Source organism: Aspergillus brunneoviolaceus (assembly GCF_003184695.1).
Source record: "Aspergillus brunneoviolaceus CBS 621.78 unplaced genomic scaffold BO95scaffold_85, whole genome shotgun sequence".
NCBI classification, from domain to species: Eukaryota; Fungi; Ascomycota; class Eurotiomycetes; order Eurotiales; family Aspergillaceae; genus Aspergillus; species Aspergillus brunneoviolaceus.
In genome coordinates this window covers 5410-22328 of record NW_020290815.1, presented here as the reverse complement: position 1 = coordinate 22328, position 16919 = coordinate 5410, and the positions used below count along the sequence as shown (strand labels likewise).

Sequence of the window (16919 nt, the reverse complement as noted above, 5' to 3'; positions counted from 1 at the left end):
AGCAAGTCATGAGATCCAAGAGCTTTAGTGCACCACCTCCGTATCTTCAACTGTGATGCTCTTGATTTGATCAAGTATGCTCATGCTCTCGCTGGGGATAGCTTATCAGTGGCCGATAAAGCTGTCTCGATCGACCATTAGTCCCAGCCGCACATTTGGTCTCCCCAGCCCATGGTACAAGATACAAGAACGAACCTTTTAATTGAAGATGAACACCTAGTCAGCAGTGGTCTCGCTACAGGGTTGTGGACAAGTGAAGATATTGCAAGCAACTTTATATCTTATCTGACATTCTCACAGCTACAGACCTACAGGATGACGAACGAAAACACTGACACATCCCAATCAAACCGCCAGCTTGCTCTCCACCGCGTTGGACAAGCTCTGCAAGGAGGAGGTATCATTCAGCACCTCCAGGAATGGAATATCTACCTTGAACACAGTGTAGAACCAGGAGCGGAACTCGGAGGCGATCATGCTGTCCATTCCATACGAAGTGATGGGCTTATCCGAGACGATCTTATCCAGATCCATCAGCAGCAGATTGGAAAAACGCTTGCGGACCAGGAGGAGAATGGCGGCATTCAGAGTCGCCGCAGTGGCCACCTCGGGAGTGGTCGCCATGGTCTTGAGGACCCCTGCAGGGATGCCAGCAGCCCAGGGGAGGGCGGACACTGAGACGGTGCTGACAGAGGCTGCATTGGCGGACGTCGAGGCGGAGGGGGCATCCAGGGAGGCAGATAGAAGAACAGCGCGGGGATCCTGCATCGTCCCGTTGTTGACATCGAAGCCACGATCGAGCAGTTGACGAATTCCGTGCGGTTCAAGGCCAGTGAGAATGTGGGAAGCCGCCAAGGGGTCGTAGTCCAGACCCGGAGCCTTCGAGCTTAGCCCGGTGGCTGCTGTGTGGGCTAGGGCAAGATCGATGACCTGGATGAGCTCGGCTTCATTGAGGGGCTGAATGCCCTTGCGCAACAAGAGGGCCTCGATCTCTGGGTTCTCATGCAAATAACCAACCTCGGAGATCATGCCCAGACCGACGGAGACGATGGGCTTGTCGAGGCCGCGCCTGTAGCGGGCGAAGGCATCCAGGAAGCCGTTTGCAGAGCAATAGTTGGACTCGGTGGCGGTGCCCACACTACCCGACACGGATGAGGTGAGAAGGAAGAAGTCCAGCGCAGCGTCGCCGTGGGCCTCGAGAGCATGATGGAGGTTCCAGGTTCCCTGCCATTTGGGCTGGATGCCCGTGTGCCAGGCCTTGGGGGTCATGGTCGAGAAGAGCGCCTCGCTCAGCCCCATCGCCGCCTGAATGACTCCCCCGATGGGTCGAATGCACGCCTCGACCGCCGCCTGCACGTCCTCAGCGTTGATGATATCACCCCGCACGACTTGAACAGTCGCCCCGGCTGCCTCCAGGCCAGCAACGAGATCGCGCGCGGCCGGCTTATCACATCCAGACCGGCCCAGAAAAGTGAAGTGACGAGCGCCGCGCTCGAACATCCACCGACTGAGGCTCCGGCCCAAGCCACCCAGGCAACCCACGAGCAGATACGATTTGTTCGCGTCGAAGGTGGTGAGGTGACGGGCATGAGCCACACGGATCACACTGGAGGGATTCTGTAAGGAGATCACGACCTTGCCGATGCGCCCTTTGGTCGAAAAGAAGCGGTATGCCTGGCTGATCTCGCTGACGTCGAAGGTGGTGATGGGAACAGGCTTGACCGCGCCGCAGCGATAGAGCTCCAACGCTTCCGCAAATTTGCTATGGTTGGTACGGATGGTCAGCAACCCAGAGAACGAAACACTCGGAGCTATAGGGAAATCCAAGCAGCAAGAAAAGCAAACTTACGTAGTCCAAATGTTCCGGTAGTGCTCATCTTGGTGATAGAAGAGTTCGGTCAAGTCGAATGCGGTAAAGGTGGCATTGCGTAGGAACATGCGCATGTCGAGGTTCCCAGCATCAATAATATCGCGCTTCCCTACCTCGACGAAACGACCAAAGTTGGCACAGCATTGCCAGGTGGCGTGAAGGAGGTCCCCAGTCAGGGAGTTGACAATCACGTCCACGCCGCGTCCGCCAGTGGCCTTCAGCACCCCGGCCACGAATGAATCATCGCGCGAGTTGAAAATGTTCTCCCGGGGTACCCCCAATTCGGAGACAAGGTAATCCTTCTTCTCTTCAGTACTGACGGTGGCATATACCGTGGCGCCGCGTTGCATGGCAATCGCAATGGTAGCGGCTCCGAAGGCACCGGCGCCGGAGTGCACCAGGATGCTCTCACCCGCACGCAGATGGGCGCGGTCGTCAAGAGCATATAGGGCGGTGCCGTAGATAACCGGTAGTGTGGGCATCACATCAAAGCTCTCCTGGGGAAGCATCTTTTGACATGCCCATGCCGGCACGCGTTCTACCGTACTAAAGGTGTTGGGTGCGAGCACGACGACACGATCGCCCGCCGCAAGATGGGTGACATCCGAGGCCACATTGCGAACAATGCCACTGAACTCAATGGCTGCGGTGCCTTTGCGAGTCTCCACCTTGCCAGAGAGAGTGTAGATGTCTTTGGCGTTCAAGCTGACAGCCTTGACCTCGATTTCGACCTGGCCCGCCGGAATCACCGTGGGGCTGTCTGCCTGTCTCTGGAAGTAGATCGAGTCCGTGATTCCCACGCGCTCAATGGCCAGACGAGCCGGGGATGCCTCTTCAAGCGTCATGGTGTCGATCTCGGCTGATTCCCTCTTCCGGAAGAGGTCGTTGAGTGTGGTTTCAGGCACGAATCGACTCACATGCACGAGGCCATTGTGCCAGACAAATTCCTTGTCCTCCGCCAGATCGTCGGTGCGAAGAATGTTCTGGACCTTGCCGCAGACATCCAGACGGCTTGCATGATCCGTTAACCGACCTACATCGAAGGTCACAAAGCGAAGTGCCGGCTGTTCCAGCATGAGCGCTCGTGAGAGACCACCAGACAGAGAGAGATCTGGTGCCTCCCCCGTCATGGTAGCAGTTCCGGTCAGCCAAATGAGGTCATGGGCATTATCCGTCACAATCTTGAATTTGGTCATCTGCTCCGGGGTCATGGTGGGCAGAAACGGGGTCTCCAGCTCGAGTAGAGAGATGACCGTTGCCCGCGAGATCATCTCCGCCGTCACGTCATCCAGGGAGGCAACAACCAGGTTCTCAGACCCAAAGAATTGTTTGAAGACATCGGCGATCTTCAAAGCGTGCTGATGCAGCAGAACCAATTGGTTGTGAGATGTGCGCAGCGGCTGAGAAGGAACGACGAGGGTGATGCCGAATTGCAGGTTTAACACTGTATAATCACGGCCCCCCAGCTGAGCTGATGTGAGAGACCCTGTTCGCGCGACAAGTATGCCATTACTCTCGACTAGGCTGAGCAAATGGTTGACCTGGGCCATAGATCGGCCTCCGGCGTCGTGAGGGAGCAGAACCACGTCGTACTTCCCATCGACCTCCCCGCCGTCCGCCGTCTTCCACTCTCGAATCCGGGGGAAATCCGTCTTTTGGTCGAGGATATCCTGCCACTCGCGTGTCTTGCAGTCGCATCCATTGCCAAGCTCCAACACGCGTAGGCGTGGGTTCTTGTGCGCAGCGAGATCTAGCAGGGCGGCCACCACGCCAACCTTGGTGTTGTCCGCCAAATCAGGGTGGCTGTGGAGGAAGTGGGTGATGTAGTTTCGGAATGGCATTTCGTCGTCTGCGGTCACCCGCAACAGATCAGGTTTCCATACGACACGCAAACAGGGGTGACGAGCTAGGGAGGAAGAGTGCTCAAGCTCGGGGCGTCCCATGTACAGGGATAAGCGAACTCCCCGCAGATTGATCACCGCAGAGCCGGAGTCATCGTTCAAGGTGGCGTCAATAGTCTTCGTACCAAAGCCAGTGCTCTGGGACTCGGTATGGATCAATCCGGTCGAGTTCACACTCTCACTGACTGGGGTGCTGATCTCGCAATGGTCGAGGAATACAGGTAGGTGGGCACGAAGCTGTCCGAGAATACCCGCTGTGCCACCCATGATAGCGGCCTGCAAACAGGCATCAATAGTGAGGGGATGAACGGTATAATAGTCACCAGGATAGCCCGACGACCGACCCCTGCGCTGCAGAATGGCGGTCTTGGACACCGCAGCTGGGTTGACTCGCCTCTTATCCGTCTTCATAGATGTCAGGGACTGAAAGGCGGGCCCGAATGCGAGCCCTTCCTCGGCCAGTTTGGCATACCAGGAACCCATCGTCCATTCCTCGTAGTCAACGGCGTTAACTGTAACCGTAGGCGCAGGGGCATCAGTTCCCAGCCTGATGCGACCAGTGCAATGCAACACCGTGCTTTGCTCCTGGCGGGACGAGATGCTAAATTCATACCAATTGCTGGAGGCAGCCGCCTTGGAGATGCGAGCCGGGGAGACGGTAGTATAGAGATCGGCCTGTTGCTGTTCGTCGGCGTATATGACCAACGCAGTCGCGATGTTGACATTGCGCAATGAAAAGGAAGGACTCGATGCCACAGCCCCAGTAATCTGAGACAGCGCTTCGATTGCCATGGCGATATAGCCCGCGGCCGGAAAGACGACCTGACTTTCCAGCTTGTGGTCCTCCAACCAGGGCACCTCGGATAGCCTCACTGTATTCTTCCACACCCGGTCAATCCCGTTCAGCGCAGCCATCTCCGATCCCAACAACTCATGACGCGGATGCTGTCGGTTACGAAGATCGCTACTGAGTCTCGACTCCCGCCACAGTAGCTGTGTATAGCTCCAGTGGTACGGGGGAAGATCTGGGATAACCCTGGCGGTGGTAGGTGCAGCATCATTGACAGCCATGATGTCCAGATCGTGTCCGCGGAGATACAGCTCCCCTGCAAGGACTCGCAGGCAAGAGATGGCATCTTTGTCTCGGACCAGAGTCGCACTATATGGGACATCATCCACTGACTGGGCCAAGAAGTTGCGGATCTGCTTGATGGGCAACTGCAGGGCGGAGTGCGGCCCAATCTCGATCAGATGAGACTTTCCCTTCTCCTCCAGGATGCGGGTGATGGCAGCTGTGAACTGAACGGGACTTTCAAGATTCTGGCGCCAGTAGCTTAGCGGCAGGGCCTTGCTGGTTTTGCTGCTGTACCAATTGGGGCCATCGATGCCCACACTGGAGAAGAATCGCACCTCGCGCTCACTGGCGTTGGCCGGAAGGGCTGGCCAGGCGGCCTCAATGAGGCGACTGTATTGTTCCCCAACCTCTTGCATCATGTACGAATGGTAGGCCTTGCCACCAGTCTGTAACTTCCGAGCGAACTTTCCCATCTGCGAGGCAGCCTGTAAAAGGGAATCGATGCCGGAGACGCTGCCCGAAAGCGTTACACTCTCGGGCGAGTTGACACAAGCAACAACTACTTCTTCTTGCAGCGATAGCTTCTGAATCATCTGCTGGGCATCTTCAACACTGCCCCCGAACGCCATCATGGAGCCCTGAGACCGCAGCTGTCCGACCACATAACCTCGATAATAGGCAACCATCATAGCCTGGGCCTCACTCAGCAAGCCCGCGGCAAATGCAGCCGCAATCTCGCCCGACGAGTGGCCAGCGACCATCTGAGGGTGGATTCCCCACGAGCCCAACAGCTTGACGAGTCCGATCTGGACGGCAGTACACAACGGTTGGGAAAATCTCGCATCGCCCACCCGACTGTGAGGCGCAGATTCCAGGAGCGCATCCCTGATCGACCACTCAGGCGCCTCGGGCAGAATTTGGAGCACATTATCGAGCTCTTCAATGGTTTTGCGGTAGATGTAACTCTTCTCCAGCAGCTGGCGACCCATCTCGGCCCACTGTGCACCCTGGCCTGTGAAAACAAAGACGAGGTCACGGCCCGGGAGAGCAGTTGAGACCAGATTCCCCACGGTGAGATCGGTCTTGGCTGTTGCCGGACTGGCAAGAATGTATCCCCGCCGAGAGAGCTTGGAACGGCGGTTCGCCAGAGTATGTGCCAGACTGACAAAGTCTATCTCGTTGGCATTCTGGATGTAGTGGCTCAAATCGACTACCCGGGCATCCAGAGCCTCAGAGGTTGAGGCAGACAGCGGAAGTACAAAGGTCGTGTCGGGAAGTGGGTTGTCGCCTAGAGACTGCGGCAATTTGTGGATGGATGACAGATATTGAATTGGATCTTCCAGAATCTGTCCATGGCCAGTCAGCGTCGATAATTATACCCCTTCACAATCGAGCGGAGGAACATACCGTGTGGGCGTTAGCACCCCCATAGCCAAAAGAGTTAATACTGACACGGCGCACATTCGAGGACCAGTCGGTCAGCCTAGTCACAATCTTCATATTCCACTCATCCAATTTCACTACGCTCGTTAGAATCACTGGCTTCTGTTCGTCGTCGAGCAGTGTGCTAGGCGAAACTTACACTTTGGATTCAAGTTGACCACGCCAATGGTGGCAGGAATAGCTTTGTGCTTAAAGGCAAGGACCGCCTTGATCACGGCGGTGATCCCACTGGCTGCCTCGCTGTGGCCGACATTGGTTTTATTCTTAGAGACCCTCTTGAGTCAGCCCATACATAAAGGATTAAGCAGAAGGAGACAGAAAAGAAGTGACTTACAGCACCAATGAGCAAAGGTGACCTTCCTTTGCGCACGAAAACTCGACTCAGACCCTCCACCTCCATGGGGTCGCCGACTGCAGTGCCCGTGCCGTGGCACTCGACGTACTCGGTGTCTTGTGCATCAATCCCAGCCACGCGGTAGGCTTTGCGGATAACTTCGGCCTGTCCCGCAATACTGGGCTGAGTGATCCCCGAGGTTTTGCCATTTCTGTGCTCGTTAGCAGATAATCCTAACCATATGTCGACAGAACAAACATACGCATTTACCGCACTGCCGCGGATGACCGCACGGATGGGATCACCATCTCTCAGGGCAGCCGACAGGCGTTTGATATACAGGGCACTGACACCCTCGGCACGTCCGTAGCCGTCAGCGCTGGCATCAAAGGTATGGCAGGTGGAGGTTGGGGACAAGACCCCTCCCTTCATGGTACCGAGATGCTGCTCCGGGCCCATAATCAAGTTAGCCCCAGCCACCACCGCGCCTTCGCATTCGCCCGCCTTGATCGCAGTGACTGCACTGTGGAGACAATAGATGGACGATGAGCATGCCGTATCGAGTGTGAAACTGTCATATCCGTTAGATCGTCCGTGCTGGTTGGTATGGTGTGAAGAGGTTGCACATACCTAGGACCACGAAGATCGAAGATATAACTTAGTCGATTCGACAAGATTGCCGTCCCTGAGCCCGTGGCACTGTACCGGTGCAAGGCCTCGGGATCTCGGGCTTGCATGGTTTGGAAGTCCACCGTGAAGTTGCCGACATAGACTCCAATGTCGGCCCCGGCCGCCTGTTGGAGCGATACTCCGGCGCTTTCGAAGCATTCGTAGACCACCTCTAGCAACTTTCGTTGCTGTGGATCCATGTATGTTGCCTCCAGGTTGTTGATCCCAAAGAAGGAGTTCTCAAACTGGCGCACATCCTCCTGCAGAAAATAACCTCCGCGGGTGTTCATCACCCCAGCACGATCACCCTCGGGATGGAAGAACCCGTCTGCATTGAATCGGGTCTTTGGTACATTGCATTGACCCGAGCGTTCGTTGATCAGCATCTCCCAAAAGTCGGTAGGCGAGGACACCCCCCCGGGCAGTCGACAAGCTGGAATCAAAAGTGTTAGCCGTAGGCTGTGGGTTCATTCAGACCCGTAATTTGGACACTCACCCATGCCGACAATTACCACGGGGTCATTGGGGTTGTGTTCGAAAGACATTGCGGCGAGCGATGGTGATGAGCGAATCTACGCTGCGGCAGACCCGAACTATCCTGAGTGGAGATTGTCGAATTGGTGGTGTTGGGTTCGTTTCCAATCTTCCTCCCAACTAACGTTGATCGGGATGTCGTAGATATACACGATGTCTGACGACCGGTCTGACTCTCCGTGCAGAAAGGATGGCCATGGCTGATTTCGCTATCTGTCAGACGCAGGATGGAATCCCGGTCAGACTGGTCAGATCGATGCTTTATCTTACCGTACCTCGCCTCCCCTTCTGTTATCCACAACACTAGAATCAGCCATTATGGTGACCGTTCTAATCACAGGGTAAATCGATTTCATTTTTATCTCTTTCTTTTTTTTTTGTTTTTGGTTTCCCCTCTCGAAGAATAAAGAGCCCCCGTGTGCTAACCCGAGGCATCGCCAGTTGCGGGAAGGGAGGTATTGGCGAAGCATTGGCACTCCAGTACCAGACCCACGGTTGCACAGTGCTTGCCACGGTTCTACCGTCGGAATCTCACGCGCATCTTACCTCAGTTGGCATCCAGTGCTTTCAGTTAGACGTGACCAAGGATGAGTCGGTGCGTGCCTTGTGCAAAGCGGTGGAGACCAAGGTCGGCGATCGACTGGACATTCTAGTCAACAATGCGTAAGCAGTAATATCCCGGTTAGTTTGGCTGATCTCGTGGCACTGAGCCCTAACATCAGACAGCGGTATATGTGAGCGTGAGGAAATCTACGCTTGGTCAAGGCTGTACTCATGCATGCAGGCTATACCATGACTGCCATCGACACCGATGTGAGCCAGGTGCAACAAATGTTCGACGTTAATGTCTTTGGCCCGATTCGCATGGTCCATACCTTTCATCCTTGGCTTATTCGAGCCCAAGGATGTGTGGTGAACATTGGATCGGTCGGCGGGATTGTGCCGTACATGTATGGCTGTGAGTCCTCTGGGAAGATCTATCATGAGGAGGGTGTCGCTGACCTTGAACCTGCAGCTTCATACAATGCCAGCAAGGCGGCGCTACATCACTGGGGCAATACCCTTCGCGTTGAGATGAGTCCATTGGGGTCCGTTGTTGCGTCCCTCCATCTTTACCATCATCTTCCAAGCTAAATCAGTCGCACAGCGTTCGAGTCATCAATGTAATATTTCCGATCCGCGTCACCTCGACCTTGGACTATAAGCCGCGATATGCTAATGACGAAGTCTAGATTATATCTGGCAATATCGGCACCAATATCCTGACGCGCGATGCCTCCCGAAGTCTTCCGCCGAGTCCGTGCTCACCCAATCCATCTCCCCTCCTCTTCTTCTTTTATCTTCGAAACTAACATTCTGGTCGCCTTGTTCATAGCCTCATTCTATGCGCCGCTTCAGGAAGAGTTCCGAGCCCACGTACAACGTGTCCCGAGTATGTAGCATGTACTGCTCCGGGTCATTCCTACCATACTGACCAGATGGCCAATCGACCAGATACTACGGATCGTATGGTGTATGCCCGGTCGGTGGTGCAGCAGTCACTGCGACCGTGCCCGCCCGCATGGTACTGGGTTGGGAACACCTCGACCTTCGTTTGGCTGATGGACTGTTTTGCCTTTCGCACGGTCTGGGTAGGTCTCTCCGCGGTTGCCGATGCTTCCATCTAGCGGGAAGAAAAACTGACGACAGAAGGACCTTCTCCTATGGCCCATTTTCCACCTTGGAAAGTTGAAGAGTGCGATGAAGACCAAGGGGGGTCTGAAGTGAATTGTGCGTCATGATTGCACAGACAATGTGATAGTGTTTACCAGTTTCTTTTCTATGGTGGAGTAGCCCTCACGTGTTTAGCCCTCCCATACACCGTAGTGCATTGTCTCTTCTCAGGATTTAACAGGAAGCCCGAGACTCTGTCAGGTTGGATATACTGACTTGGACATTACTCCGCGGATGGAGGGTGTGTGTGTAGGGTAAAGACTTACCCGCCGCTTGTACAGTCACGTGCCCGTCTCGCTTTACACTGCATCGTCCACCTTTGTTTACCTTGTTACCTTGTTTACCTCGCAGTTGCAGTCCAGTCCCAAGACCTCCTCGCACATGCTGCGCGCGCTGCGGATCTGCGTGTAACGGCACCGTCGGCATCCGATTGAGGCGGCCGCATACGACGCCCTGGGCCAATCCGCGGGATTACGAATGCTACATCTGATTCTGATCTGCCTCCCCGCTGTGGTTGCCACCGATCGACCGGCCTCCGAACTGACGCCCTTTTCGCCGCGAGCTTTGGCCCCCCTTGAGCAGGAGCTGCTTGGCGGTGGTCGTCCCAAGTGGGTGGTTCGCGACCAAACGATCAATTCCGCCATCGGTGAGTTGCTGGCTACTGGCTTGGCAAAGTTGGCCCCTACAGTGAGATATGTTCTGGTAATTTCCCAGTTTAGATGGGGGTGCAGGGAGCACGTGGCCAGATAGTCACGGCTCTCGCTCCGCATGAACGAGTTCTCCTCTGAATATGCCAGCAATGTATGCTAACCTGCGCCCCCATGCAAACCAATCTTCAAATAGCAGCTCGAAGACGGTGGGATGACATGAGATGACAGCTGGACGGGGGCTGTGCACCCACTAGCTTGCTCACGGACCTTTCGCTTAGCCATCCCCTCGTGTTGCTTAGCTATCCACTAGCTGTCAGTGCATACCACTACTTCAGGACAATTTCCCCCTTTCGAGCCACTTCGCACATCACAAATACCTGGGGTGCCCCCCCCCCCTGAAAGTAGCACGTGGTGCACTTTTTCTCGGAAGGTCAATCATGTACTTCCACCTCCTCGCCCTCCTCGGCGCCACAAACATTCTGACTGCGCTCGCCGATACAACCCAGCTGGCTACCCCCGCGGTTAGAACAGTGACCGCCACCGAAGCCGTAACGGGGACCGACATTGTGGTTGGGGTCACTAGATCGGTTCCAGGCGAAACATCGAGCACGCCTCCTTTTGAGTCGGTAACGAGTACCATCCACCCTATCCAACTAACCGGATGCCTGTCGGTTCTAGAGACTGCTGTGCCGACGAGTTGGTGGGAGAGAATGAGGACCGACCCAGCATTCTTCTCATCGGAAATCCTCGCGGAGAGTTCAGGGAGTATGCCGGCCTGGTACTCCAACCTGCCAACTGCTGCCAGGGCTATCCTTTCCAGTGAGGAAGCGATGTACGCCTCCCTGCTGTCCTCCGAAAGCGCCCTGGCCACTGGATGGTACCCAAACTCCACCGCAGGCTCGCCTTCTGCCTCATCCGCACCTTCAACGGCCAGTTCCACTCGATCGAAGACCTCCGTCTCGACCGGGGGCGCAGCTGTTGCTACTGGAAGCTGGGCCATGCGCATTGCCAGTGTGGGAGGCATCCTTGGTCTGGCGCTGGCACTGTAAGGCGGTGAATGGAAGGGGAAGAGAAGACCCTGGTCCCTACACTGTTCATCCTGATCGAGGCAATTCCATGTCAGGTGTCAGTGTGGGCATACTTTGGATGTTCGAAGCTGTTGCTGCGGAGCAGAATCAAGTGAAGTCTGGTACCCACAGCCCGCATAACCTTATTTGTCAGCCCTGTCACCCTGTCAACATGATGTTAGTCTCTTCATCAAATAGAGTATTTCCATTTTCTCAGGAGACAAGTCAATGACGCACGGGAGTCGGCCACGTCTTGCCCCAACTCTTTCTCAAGCGGTGGGTGCCAGGGAACTATATAAGGAGAGCGAGGCTTGGTTGCTGTCCCAACCCCGGCGTCGAACTGAAAATCGATAAATTGATAAATTGATCCGTATATACTCCCTCACCTACTGAGACCACACCATCAAGATGGCTGTCTCCTTTGCTCTTTGTGTTCTGCTGGCTTGTCTGGGAACAGCAGTCGCCGACAATGCGCAGGAGTCCACTCAGAACGGTCAGGCAGCCCGCAGCCCGCATTGCCTGTCGCGGGCAACTCCAGTGGCTGACCTCCTCGCCAGGCATTTCGCAGGAATTGTTCGATCGGTTTAGCTTCTTCGCCGAATACGCGGCCGGCTGCCACGACGGCGTCGACTGCGGTGCGGGCAATTGCCCCAATGTGACCAGCGCCAATACCACCACGGTCGCAGAATTCAACTCCACCAGGTAAGAAGGTGTCGTTCTAAGCCCTGGTCGAGAGAACCCAGATCCTAACTCCCGACCGACAGTCTCTACAACCAGGGAGTGTCCGGCTTTGTGACGCTAGACCACACCAACGAGCTCATCGTTCTTCAATTCGGGGGCACCAACACGTGCCCGAAGGTCGATGTCGACCTCGACTATGACTTCGTCAACGTGACGACATTTGGGGCAGCCTCGTGCTCGGGGTGTCAGATCCACCAAGGGTTTTGGAGGACGTGGATCAACACCAAAAACGTGACGCTGCCACCGGTAGAGAGGGCGATGGCCCAGTACAGCGAGTACGAGGTTGTCTTCGTAGGGCACAGTCTGGGGGCCGCGCTGGCCACCGTCGGAGCCGCCGAGTTTCGTACGCACGGCCCTCATGTCACCGTGGTAAGTGAGCCTGGCCGGTGATTAATCAGAGCTGCTGCGGAGAGCTGAGAGCCAAACAACCGTACAGCTATGCATCACCCTCGGTGGGCAACTTCGAGCTGTCCGAGTTCATCAGCAATCAAAGCAGCGGAGTGACCTACCGACTCACCCATTCCGATGATATCGTTCCCCGGATCCTATACGACGCGGCCTGGATGTGGTTCATCCCCGACTATAGTCAGCTGTCTCCCGAGTATTGGATCACCACTCCCTCCTATGTGACGCCAAATGCAAGTTCCATTCAAGAATTGGAGGGCATCAATAATACAGAAGGCAACCTGCAGTATCGCCTTCGGGACGGACCAAAGCCGGCCGCCCATCTCTGGTATATCCAGAACATGACCATTTGTCCCGGCCCGATCCTCAGTCTCGCCGCATGCTGTAACGATACTTACCGCACACAGGTACTCTGCAAACTGCTCGGAGTCCAGAATCTGACAGCTGCGACCGGGACCTGATTCTGGGGTAAGGAGACGCTCTTGTGAACAGAATCGATATCATCTCCGTCGGTTCTGTGGGCTTTCGTAGCCACCCGGCAGATCCATGACATACGGGCGGCATTTATCTGGTGAGGCTGATGTATCTTCACCGGGCATAGTCCTCTTGATTCCACCTCCTTTGTGCGATTAGTTAATCCCCCCCGCAAAAAGAAAAAGAAGAAAGAAACGCACTACGATCGCTCCAAGGGCGGTAAACCTAGCGTTAACCATTTATTTGAATAGATAGATGAAAGGACACTGTCTCAAAACTCCAAATTTGATGGAAAAGCAGACGCTCGGGAGGCATATCAGATGCAAGACCATGATCGTACCATGTGGGCAGGTGGTGTAGACTGTATTGAATCGACGTAGGGCGTATATGATTAGCACGGCAGGCTAGCAACCGTCCCTCAATCTTTTCGACAGTTTTCGACTGGCCCAGTCCGCAATGGCCATATTGGTGATCATGGGATTCACGCCGCTTGCACTGGGGAAGATCGATGCATCCATGACATAGAGCCCCTGCGTACCCCAGACCTGGCATTCCGGATCCACCACCCCCTTACTCGCCGTGCTCGCCATGCGACAGGTTCCCATCTGGTGGGCACTGGCATAGCCGGCCTTCTCAATGTCCAGGGGAGATTGCTGGCGGAATCGCGTGATCCATTGCTGCAGCTCCGGATTGTTGATCCCCTCCTCGTCGGGGTCGTTCTTCTCCTGTTCCGATCGGCAAAATGGGGGCATATCCGCGTACGAGACGTGGAATTCTTTGGCGCCCGAGACATAAGCGATCTTCGCACTGGCGATCATTGCCTCCACGGCACTCTTCCGGTCAAATGCGGAGGGGGTGTAGGCCACGCGGATGCGACCGTCGACGGGGTCGGGATAGACGCGGCCGGAATCACGGTCCCGGGTGACGGCAATATAACTGGTCATGGCGCTCAATTTGGCACAGAACAGTTTGTAGTCGAGGCCCTTCCGCCAGGGAAAAATGGGCAGGAACAGCGGCGGCATGGTGACCGTGGTTTCGATCTTTGCCCCGTGGCCCCGGCCATCGAGATTCTCAAACTCCCTGACGACTGCCGTCAGGGCCGAGCCCTCCCAGGGTCGGATTTCCTCGTCAAACACGGCCGCACCGAAGAGAACTGCCGATGAGGAGGATGAGGTGTTAGGTCCTGGTGGCCTGACGGGACGGTTGCAGTTGGCTTACCTGGGTGAATGTGAAGATTCCGGCCGATATGCCAATTCTGTACCCCACTGCGGAGAAGCAGCAGAGGGCTGTTCAGTGTACCGCAAGAGACGATCACTTTCTTGGCCTTGATGACCACCTTTCGGGTGATCCCCTGCCCCCTCTGGGCCCGGGACAGATACGCCTCGCGGGAGGTCCAAGTCCCTTCCACTCCGGTGGCGATTCTTTCTTTGCCCCGGGTGGTGAAGGTGACTTTATCTGCCTTGAAGCCTTCGACGAAGACCGCCCCAGCCTTGGCTGCGTCCGCCAGCCAGGTCTCCGTGGGACCCTTCTTGGCTGCGGCGGAGCATCCCATGGTACAATATCCACAGTAGTGCTCCTCGCCGCCCGTGTTCTGCGGCACCACCTCGGCCGCATAGCCCAGTTTGCGTGCTCCCTCGAGGAGATCGCGGTTCTGGCGATTGTGCCGAATGTGGGCCGCGCTGACGCCCATGCGAGCAGCGACGCGGTCCAGCGACTGTTGAAAGGCGGCGGAAGTGAACAAGGGCAAGCCCCCGTCCTCGGCCCACTCCTGGCGGACAAAGGCCTGCGTCTGCAGCGCCGCCGACCAGTTGACGGTGCCCCCGCCACCCCACGTCGATCCAGCAAAGATGGCCACCGAGGCATCATCCGTGAGAATCGACGCCCCGCCCTCGAACAGGCTGACGGGGGCGGTCCGGCCGTCCATGGGGAAGTACTGCGAGGGGTAGTGGTACGCCTTCTCGACCACCAGCACGCGGTGCCCGGCTTCGGCCAGGTTCTTCGCCGCCACCGCACCGCCGCAGCCACTGCCGATGACGACCACGTCCGTCTCGAGGACTTCCGGTTGCTCCGTCTCGTTCTCCTCGTCATGGTCGCTCGGAGGAAACTGGACAAATTCGTACTCCCAGCAACCCGGCGCGGACTTGCCATGCACGGGGACTCGGGGGAAGCCCACGGCGGTGGACAGGGTCGGGCTGGCCACCATCCAGGTGGTCTTGAACATGGCGGAGAGCGACCGGTAGATGAGGCGGATGGGGCTTAATCGCGACGAGGCCCATCCGGCGAAAACCTGCTCGCGCACTGCCAGGGGTTGGTTCTGGAGGGGGGTCGTTGACCCGGTCAGAAGCAGGGATCCGGCTCGGGTGCTGGCCAGGCCCGACTGATTGTTAGCCCATGTGCATGTATCGATTCTCCAGCCACCTACTTCAAAACGTCGAGGATGAATCGCAGCCCCGTCTGGCCTTCCTGATGGACGTAGTCCGCAATCAGGCGCTGGAGGCCCTCGCGGAAGGCCGGCAGAGACGATGGACTCTCCTGCAGATAGATCCGGGCTACCTCGGCTGCTGGAGAGGCTGTTCGACTGATCGTGGCCGTGAGTCTGGAAGTCGCCGATTCTAGCTGGGTCTCAGTGACAGCGTGGTACTTGGTTGACGAGACCTCCGCATCATCGCCACGACCACGGATCGACGGGATCACTGTGTCGGCGAGGGCCAGCATGGTCTCCCAATGGAGATCGGTCAGAACCTGCGTCGTAGGTACCGGAGGAAGATCGACCTCGGCGGGAGTATACCCGGTCATCTTGGCAGGAGCCGCCTCCATACTGGTCGTGGTTGTAGGTCGTCTATGTACCGGATTACAGCTACAAATGGCGATCATGCAATCGAAACTTGGAAGCAAGAACAAAGGGGAGGGACCAGAAGAAAGGATAAAATTCGAGGAGTGGGAGGAAGAGAAGCGAGTCAGTGGCAGCCTGCTGGCTCTTTCGATATCATAAATAAAAATCATGCATCCGAGTGGGCGGCCGACTCTGCCCAGTCTAGATCTCGCGGGCGGAATAAGCGAGGCATGGCTGACAGCAGTGGGGTTGTGCTAATCTTAAACAAGACAGCACGAACTGCTGCGTGGTGCTGTGCTGGCAATTGTGGCTGGCTGAGTTCACTGCCCGTCAACTTCCACTGGCAGCACACCGATCCACCCACCGTATTCAGCTGGGCCCAGCCGATTGGTTCCAGTAGTGCAGTGCAGTGCAGTGCAGTGCCAGTGTGTTTACCACATATGCTTGGCCAGCTGGCAGGTGCATGACTGTCTTTCCGGCCGAAGCCGTTGGCTAGAAGGCTAGAATGGAAAGAAAGATCCGAGACTCGGGCCACTGTCCTAGAGACCTTGACCACCTCAACGGCTTTGGGGAGCATGATCAAGAATTCCCGACAAGAACAATGTAACTTAACAACAACTGAAAGAACAAAAAGTCCGTTATTGTTTGGTAGAGAAAATTTGTTCTTGTAGTGGGGGGACTTTGTTTGTCCAATTCCGATTGCTCCGCGCGACGCACTGTATTGCTGGGTATGTTTGTAGTCTGGGTATTTTTGGTATTTTTCAACACGAAGAACTAACTCCGCAATTGGAATGGCGGCTGCCCTAGCCATCAATAGTTCCAAGCCACAGCGGTGTCTACCTTAGTCACTTAGTCACTGGGGTTTACTACACAATTCCGTGAGTCAATACACATAACACCCAAACGCTGTGGGTGGTCAGCTCAGGAGTTGACCGCTCAGCAGGAGATCGAGCGTAAGGGCGCCACCCAATCACGTGACCTGACCTATCCCGAATCTAAACATACTCCGGTTGACCCTGGTAATTTTGTTAGTACAGTGGGAAGGTGCAGGGATTCGAATCCTTTAAATTCTACTGTATATATAATTATTAATACTTTATATAACCACCTGCGGTGTTGATTACTACTTTATATTTTACTATTATATTATTAATTAATTTATCTAAAAATATCTTTAGTAATGTCATAGAGCGGGCTGGCGCCTGGTTTA

General features: G+C 55.7%; 5 protein-coding genes across 5 annotated transcripts; 3 read left to right on the top strand and 2 right to left on the bottom strand.

The window, feature by feature from the left end:
• Positions 1-83: 83 nt before the first annotated feature.
• On the bottom strand, positions 84-7837 carry BO95DRAFT_518197 (type I polyketide synthase; the record flags this gene model as incomplete). The annotated part of the gene is made up of 8 exons (XM_025591954.1): positions 84-1762; positions 1850-6192; positions 6254-6366; positions 6429-6552; positions 6624-6834; positions 6886-7194; positions 7254-7725; positions 7789-7837. The coding sequence occupies 8 exons, from the start codon at positions 7835-7837 to the stop codon at positions 346-348; spliced, it is 7038 nt and encodes a 2345-aa protein (XP_025437586.1). The 3' UTR covers positions 84-345.
• Positions 7838-8144: 307 nt separating this feature from the next.
• BO95DRAFT_468139 (SDR family oxidoreductase) lies at positions 8145-9593 on the top strand (the record flags this gene model as incomplete). Its single annotated transcript, XM_025589344.1, has 10 exons — positions 8145-8167; positions 8268-8489; positions 8553-8560; positions 8611-8784; positions 8842-8914; positions 8974-8989; positions 9059-9122; positions 9202-9258; positions 9321-9457; positions 9519-9593. The coding sequence occupies 10 exons, from the start codon at positions 8145-8147 to the stop codon at positions 9591-9593; spliced, it is 849 nt and encodes a 282-aa protein (XP_025437585.1).
• An 847-nt stretch (positions 9594-10440) lies between these two features.
• BO95DRAFT_447261 (uncharacterized protein) lies at positions 10441-11560 on the top strand. The gene has a single exon (XM_025587578.1). It carries the CDS (start codon positions 10627-10629, stop codon positions 11236-11238), a length of 612 nt encoding a protein of 203 aa, XP_025437584.1. The 5' UTR covers positions 10441-10626; the 3' UTR covers positions 11239-11560.
• Positions 11381-13123, top strand: BO95DRAFT_507405 (lipase family protein). The gene is made up of 3 exons (XM_025591250.1): positions 11381-11958; positions 12021-12357; positions 12411-13123. The coding sequence occupies exons 1-3, from the start codon at positions 11726-11728 to the stop codon at positions 12861-12863; spliced, it is 1023 nt and encodes a 340-aa protein (XP_025437583.1). The 5' UTR covers positions 11381-11725; the 3' UTR covers positions 12864-13123.
• Positions 13105-15890, bottom strand: BO95DRAFT_447257 (putative long chain fatty alcohol oxidase). The gene is made up of 3 exons (XM_025587577.1): positions 15299-15890; positions 14095-15239; positions 13105-14029 (listed from the first exon to the last, which is right to left on the bottom strand). Exons 1-3 carry the CDS (start codon positions 15691-15693, stop codon positions 13281-13283), a joined length of 2289 nt encoding a protein of 762 aa, XP_025437582.1. The 5' UTR covers positions 15694-15890; the 3' UTR covers positions 13105-13280.
• Positions 15891-16919: the final 1029 nt, after the last annotated feature.